The sequence below is a fragment of the Argentina silus genome, assembly GCF_951799395.1.
Source record: "Argentina silus genome assembly, chromosome: 9".
Classification (NCBI taxonomy): domain Eukaryota; kingdom Metazoa; phylum Chordata; class Actinopteri; order Argentiniformes; family Argentinidae; genus Argentina; species Argentina silus.
The window spans coordinates 22202971-22210577 of record NC_139663.1 but is presented as its reverse complement, the minus strand read 5'-3'; the positions used below and the strand labels follow the sequence as shown (position 1 = coordinate 22210577).

At 49.8% G+C, this 7607-nt stretch overlaps 1 protein-coding gene across 1 annotated transcript in view; it reads right to left on the bottom strand.

The window, feature by feature from the left end:
- Window positions 1-1188: 1188 nt before the first annotated feature.
- LOC310809907 (centrosomal protein of 112 kDa-like) overlaps window positions 1189-7607 on the bottom strand; it is a gene marked incomplete at its 3' end in the record, with an annotated part of 11695 nt that continues 5276 nt past the window's right edge. Inside the window, exon 5 of the mRNA XM_083677428.1 lies at window positions 1189-1486. Coding sequence (XP_083533554.1) covers window positions 1189-1486 — 298 coding nt within the window. The remainder of the gene's footprint in view (window positions 1487-7607) is intronic.

Genomic DNA, 7607 nt, shown 5'->3' with positions numbered 1-7607 from the left:
CTTCTTCTATTTGTCCTTTTCTTTCCTTCATGCACTTTGTTTTTCTCTGTCTTTTGTTACGGGGCCCCTCCTCCTCCTCCTCCTCCCACCTCCCCCCCCTCCCCCCCCCCCCCTCCTCCTCCTAAAACAGGTTATATAATTTGAACGTTTCCAGGGCGATGTGACTCAGGGTGGGTTTCCACGGGTCGTGATGTGATTCAACGTCGGCGGGGGCGACGGAGGGAAACGTCTAATAACGGCGAGCAGCGATAGAGAAAGGAGAGCCGACGGCGAGCCTGATTGGAAACAGGCGGGAAGCAGGGACCTCGCCGTCCCTCTTCAAAGGGAAGGTGGGGTATTTTTTGACTCCTTACATCAGGTTTTAGACACGTCTCCCATGGTGACGATCGACCCGGATGGTTCTGAAGGTCTTTAAAGGTCTTTGCGTTGTTATTGATCGCTCTGCGCGGAGACAGAACGGGAGCGAAGGAGGCAAGTCATTTCTTGCTCAATTAAGCATCAAAATGTCCTTTTAGAATTCCCAACGGTGTAGGTTAGCCGTCTAGATGTTGCTCATACAACTGCTTTTGTAGTGTTGTCTCGCAAATCAAAGAGTTTTGTTGACAGAGTTTGAGTTCCGACAGGGATTCTGGCGAGGGTTTTTTGGGCGCCCTGAGACACCATACTGAGGAAGACAAATAAATAAGACAAATCATTTGATCTAACTATTACTTTGCAAGAAGTATTTGGTAATATGCCCACTTCAGAGCCCTCAAAGGGCATAACGTTGTCACACAAGCAGCTTTGTCATTTGTAAAATAACGTTTTGGTGCTTCATTGAGCAAGAAACTACTTCCCCAGTTCACACCCCTTCTACCTCCAAGATGAACGATTGCAGCTGCTGGACATAATCTGGGTCAATTGTCAACATGGGAATCAAAAATTTGAAAAAGTGTCACAAATAGTGAAGTGTCCCTTTAACGGTGAGCCGTGCCTTTAACGGACGTAAGCAGACTGCCGGCACCTCACGTTCCGAAGAGAAATCAACACAGAAATACCTTCGCTGATTAAAAAAGGTATTAGTCCAAATATCTCACCTCACCTATCCCATATCAGGCCGGGTGTTTGTCGTCATAGATACCGGTATCTCGGTATGCCGTGTATGCATGTCCGGTACAGTGTGTGGAATGTCAAACTCTCCATAACAACTCAACTCTCTGTGTCCAACACTGAGAGCTGTGACTGGGGTGGCCTGAGGTAATGGAAGACATACGTCTCGCCTGAAATTGAAGACTTAGACCCCCCTCCGTCGAGGAAGTACACGTAAGAAATGGTTTTGAGAATAAGAGGGGACAGGAAAAGAGAGAGGGGAGGAAGAGAGGGGTGGATGAACAGACAGAAGGAGGGCTGAGGGCTGACCGCTTTGTTGTCCTCCCTGGAGGAACGCTTCAGTGGACTGGAGGCCAGGGGTCGAGATGGACTCTTCTCCTCATACACAGGCCTCCTCCTGGGAGAGGGAGAGGGGGAGAGAGAGAGAGAGGGAGAGAGAGGGAGGGAGAGAGAGAGAGAGGGAGAGAGAGAGAGAGAAATAGAAAGAGAGAGGGAGAGAGAGAGAGAGAGAGAGGGAGAGAGAGGGAGAGGGAGAGGGAGAGGGAGAGGGAGAGGGAGAGAGAGAGAGAGAGAGAGTGTTGAGTTTTAACACAGGTTTATTGTACATTTGACAAAGTTGCACCTCGCCTTCAGACAGATAAACCTGGCAGGCAAAAAACTAAACAACGAAACAAAAAAAAGAAAACAACCTCTGCTGTGCCTGTGAGTGTGCACGTATTCCTGTGTGTGTGTCTGTGTGTGTGTGCATGTGTACCCGTAATGTGTGAATATGTGTGTGTGTGTGCGTGCACACATGCATGTGTGTATATACCCATAATGTGTGAGTGTGCGTATGTAACAGTGCATGCGCATGTAAGTGTGCACGTGCAACGGTGTGTGTGCGTGTGTGTGTGCACTCCCCAGTTTACACTGATCAACATCTGGCACAGATTTCACTCCAGGCTGCTATCATCCGATCCACAGGATAAACGTCCCTGTTATGTCAGTGTGTGTGTGTGTGTGTGCATGTGTGTGTGCGTGTGTGTGTGTGTGTGTGTGTGTGTGTGTGTTTCCACACACCGACCGGGCCCACAGGCCCACACGATGTGTACATACATCAAGATAAATACAAACCTGGGGTCAGTCTCCCCAAAGATTCACAGATAGATTCATAGCTCAACAAGTAGATTCATGGCTTAACTCTCTCCTGACAACCCAGAAACAAAGCCACTAGAAAGTAACAATTGTAAAAAAAAAAAAAAAAAAAAAACAACAACAATGTTTTCAGATCAATCTTCGTAACCCCGACGAAATTGTTGAATCCAAAATCCCTGACTTTAGATCCTCGCTCAGAACTTGACGTTCAGCGCCAATCTGTCATCGACCTTACTGGTGATTTACGCGAACATTCAGAGTTACGAGCGCAGATCTCACGAAGTTAGATCTCAAGTTTCGACCTCAGAGAATTTAGTGGGTTGGAGAATATTGAGCTGAAAACATTGGCTCTGTGATGGTTCCTCTGCTTGTTTAGGAGAGACTCTGGGCTTGGATCGTCAGACGACAGATGAAGGAGGACTTCAGCGAGGAGGAATCTTTCCACAAACCCTGATTCATCTTCTCCCTCACCCTCACACTTAAACCAGCAGGCAGACAGAGAGAGAGAGAGAGGGAGGGAGAAAGACAGAGAGAGAGACAGAGAGAGGGAGAGAGAGAGAGAGAGAGAGAGAAAGAGGGAGAGACAGAGAGAGAGAGAGAGAGAGAGAGAGAGAGAGAGATGACAATAGGAACCACCACAGATTGTGACGAGTCCTAATTGGTCTACAGTGGCTAGCTAATTAAGGGCAACCACTGGAGGCAATTAGATCAGCTTAACACTGATAGAATAAATCAGTATCGTTGGAGGGAGGGAGGGAGGGGGGAGGATGTGGGAGCCATCCACCAAATCACATCCCTTCTAGAGGAATGTATGTATGTATGTATGTATGTATGTATGTATGTCTGTCTGGTATATGTATGTATGTATGTATGTATGTCTGTCTGGTATATGTATGTATGTATGTATGTATGTATGTATGTACAGACCCATGCCCTGCTACCACAGGTTTATCAGGCAAACAGCAAGTTCAGCTTTAGAAAACAGATGAAAAAAAACCCATCATCTATCACAACTCTCTCCTTTCTAAAGATTTAATTTAACTGAACTGTGTAGACGAATATGAATATGCATATATGAATAGTGTGTATTAAAAAAAAGAAAGAAAACTGTTCATGTTATGTTGTTCTTGTATATAACTGTTCATGTTATGTTGTTAGGGTTAGGGTTAGGGTTAGGGTTTATATAACTGTTCTGTACTCATGTCTTTCATGGTTCATGTTTTATGTTCTATGTGGACCCCAGGAAGAGTAGTGGCTGTCTGTGCAGCAGCTAATGGTGATCCTGGTAAACAAACACACATTGCATCCGGTACTGTCTCTCTGTAAAGTCCTCCAGCATCACTCTGAAGAAGGTCTACCTACCCATGTGTGCAAGTAAGCGGTGTCGCATGGGGCTTTTCTTGACAGTTTCACACTCCTTTCAGAAAGTCTACTCACCGTACTGTCGCAGGGGAGCGACCCCTAACCGACCCGATGGCAGCTTGGACAGAGGAGACCATTGGACAGGGGAGACCATTGGACAGGGGAGACCATTGGACAGGGGAGGCCATTGGACAGGGGAGACCATTGGACAGAGGACACCATTGGACAGAGGAGACCATTGGATAGAGGAGACCATTGGACAGAGAAGACCATTGGACAGAGGAGACCATTGGACAGAGAAGACCATTGGACAGAGGAGACCATTGGACAGAGGAGACCATTGGACAGAGAAGATCATTGGACAGAGGAGACCATTGGACAGAGGAGACCATTGGACAGGGGAGACCATTGGACAGAGGAGACCATTGGACATGGGAGACCATTGGACATAGGAGACCATTGGACAGAGGAGACCATTGGACAGAGGAGACCATTGGACAGGGGAGACCATTGGACAGAGGAGACCATTGGACAGAGGAGACCATTGGACAGAGGAGACCATTGGACAGGGGAGACCATTGGACAGAGGAGACCATTGGACAGAGGAGACCATTGGACAGGGGAGACCATTGGACAGAGGAGACCATTGGACAGAGGAGACCATTGGACAGAGGAGACGATTGCAACGACGAAAAAGGTTCAAGACGGCATAGAGCGATTGAGAGGGCAGACTGCAGTGACTCATCTGCGCCAGAAGAGGGAGCTTTCTAGACTCGTCCACGGACATGACGTGAGTTAATGAAAACATAGGCCTATAGGCTCTGTTGCCATTCAGTCAGTTCAGTTCAGATCAGATCAAACAATTCTGCGAGTCATAAATCGCTGTATAGCCGTCATGAGAGTCACTGCGTACATATTTCACATCTCGTGTGTCTCTTGAGCAACTGTCTTTAAGCAGCCTACATAAACACAAGCAGACGTTTCTTGTTTCCCTCAAACACGGCACTGGAACACACACACACACTCACATGCGCACATACACACACACGCACGCACATGCACACACACACACACACACACACACACTCACATGCGCACATACACACACACGCACGCACATGTGCACACATACACGCACGCACATGCACACACACACACACACGCACGCACATGCACACACACACACACACACACGTGCGCACGCACTAGCACACACACACACACGTGAAAGGGGGATTGGGGGGCCAAGCTTTGCAATCTTGGACCTCAAAGTCAACAGGTGGATGAGGATAATTGAATCAGATGTGTCTGGAGTCTGAGTCCCAGAGATCAAAGCTGTGCCAAGCCAGGGAGGGGAGCAGACCAACACACACACACACACAGGGAGGGGAGCAGACCAACACACACACACACACACGCACGCACGCACACTCACACACACTCACACACACACACACACACACACACACACACACACACACACACACACACACACACACACACACACACACACACACACACACAGGGAGGGGAGCAGACCAACACACACACACACACACACACACACACAGGGAGGGGAACAGACCAACACACACACACACACACACACACACACACAGGGAGGGGAACAGACCAACACACACACACACACACGCACGCACGCACACTCACACACACACACACACACACACACAGGGAGGGGAGCAGACCAACACACACACACACACGCGCACGCACGCACACTCACATACACACACACACACAGGGAGGGGAGCACACCAACACACACACACACACACACGCACGCACGCACACTCACATACACACACACACACACACAGGGAGGGGAGCACACCAACACACACAGGCACGCACGCACGCACACTCACACACACACACACATATACACACACACACACAGGGAGGGGAGCACACCAACACACACAGGCACGCACGCACACTCACACACACACACACACACAGGGAGGGGAGCACACCAACACACACAGGCACGCACGCACGCACGCTCACACACACACACACACACACACACACAGGGAGGGGAGCACACCAACACACACAGGCACGCACGCACGCACGCTCACACACACACACACACAGGGAGGGGAGCACACCAACACACACAGGCACGCACGCACGCTCACACACACACACACACACGCACACTCACACACAGGGAGAGGGAGGAGGAGCGAGGCCTCTGCTTCAGCAGCCGGCCTGATTAAAACAGCCTGACATCCACACACCGCCATGACCTCCAGGTGCAGGGATAGTGGGCCCAGGCCTCGCCCTCAGGCACCCCAACGACGACAGCCCGACCCTGGGGCACAGACGGCCCCCTGGCCCCCCTACCTCAACACCACCTGGAGGCAAGGTCAGTGGAGACGCCCGCGCCCCCGAGTCAAAGATCTGCGATCTGCGGCGAAAACAGGCAGTTCACAAACGTTGTTTGATGTCTGCTGCAAGGGCAATGTTATTGTCACACTTGGAGAGGGAGGGAGGGAGGGGGTGGTAGTAGTTAAGAGTTCTCATGTGTGGATGAAACACACACAGATGGTAGACAGCAGTCAGAGAGTGATAAACAGAGAGGGAAGGGGAGAAAAAGGGAGAGAAGAGAAGAGAGAAAGATTCACAGAAGAACATTGAGGGAGTCAAAAAAAAATGTAATGTGCAAACCACAGAATATCCACCCGCCTTTTCACTGAGCGGGAAAAGGCCTGAAATCCCCCTCTAATCTCTACCGATGACGTTTGAACTCTACTCTGCAAAAACGCTGAGTCAACACAAGGTTCATGTCAAGATTCAACTTACACAACCACCCACCCACCCCCCCCCCACACACCCCCTCCCCTGGACCCCCACCCCCAAGCAGAAGCAGGCTAAACAAGCAGGCTGACAGGCTGGCTGGTTAGTAGGCTGGCTGGCTGGCTAGTAGGCTGGCTGGTTAGTAGGCTGGCTGGCTGGCTAGTAGGCTGGCTGGTTAGTAGGCTGGCTGGTTAGCAGGCTGGCTGGCTGCCAGGCTGACTGGCAGGCTGGTTAGCAGGCTGGCTGGCTGGCTGGTTAGCAGGCACTCTCTCTCTTCCCAGAAAAAGTCCACGTCTTCTCAGGGCAGAGATTGTGGGTGCTCAAACTGGGAAGGTGGCGCCATCTTGTGGACAAATCTTGAAACTCCACATCAACCGGACACTGGGGGTCTACACATGGGTCTACTTTTGACTACAACATAGGTGGTCTGATCCAGTGTCTGAGTGGTAATATTGTCAGCATTGTCTGTCTGTGTGAGATACAGTAGAGGCTAACCTGATCGAGGCTAACCCCTTACTGCATCTGATTGAATGTACATCCATATCTTTGTATTTGGGAACCTTCCTTTTGAAAACACTATTATTTTGGAGGCCAGATTCGATTGGCCGAGGCAGCGTACACAATGTACTCAAGCACCGACATAAAGACTCGACTTGAGTAGAATCACGACTTTGAGAGTGTGAGGGGGGAAAAAATGAAAAAAAGAAGCTTCCCATCACCTGATGAAATGGCGAGAGATCAAAAGGGGCCACATCACACGGTGGTACGCCGTCCCTCGGTTTCATCTCATCTAAATGGCAGAGGCACATGAAAGGGCTCGGTCTGAGGTAATTTTCTCCATCAGAGCTTCAGCCCCTGTGATCTAAAGGTCTTCTTTAATGGTCTTATCCCAATCAGAGGCTCGTTAGGCTGGTCCCAACCACACCCCGCTCATCAGTCTTCACCTGAGGCTGGCCTGACGCCTGAGGCCTGACCCCTGACGCCTGACACCTGACCCTTAAGCCCTGCCTGTGGTCACAGGGGTGGACTTTTTGGCTCAAGGGTCATATAGGATTTTTCAAAAAGAGGGAGCAGGCCACAATCACAGGGGCAGAGTAACGTTAAAGCCAAATACAGTCAAATATATTGGCCGAAAATTGAAAGAGTAAAACAAAATGTCAACTTTGAAATAACAGAGGAATTTCTTGCATTTCCTT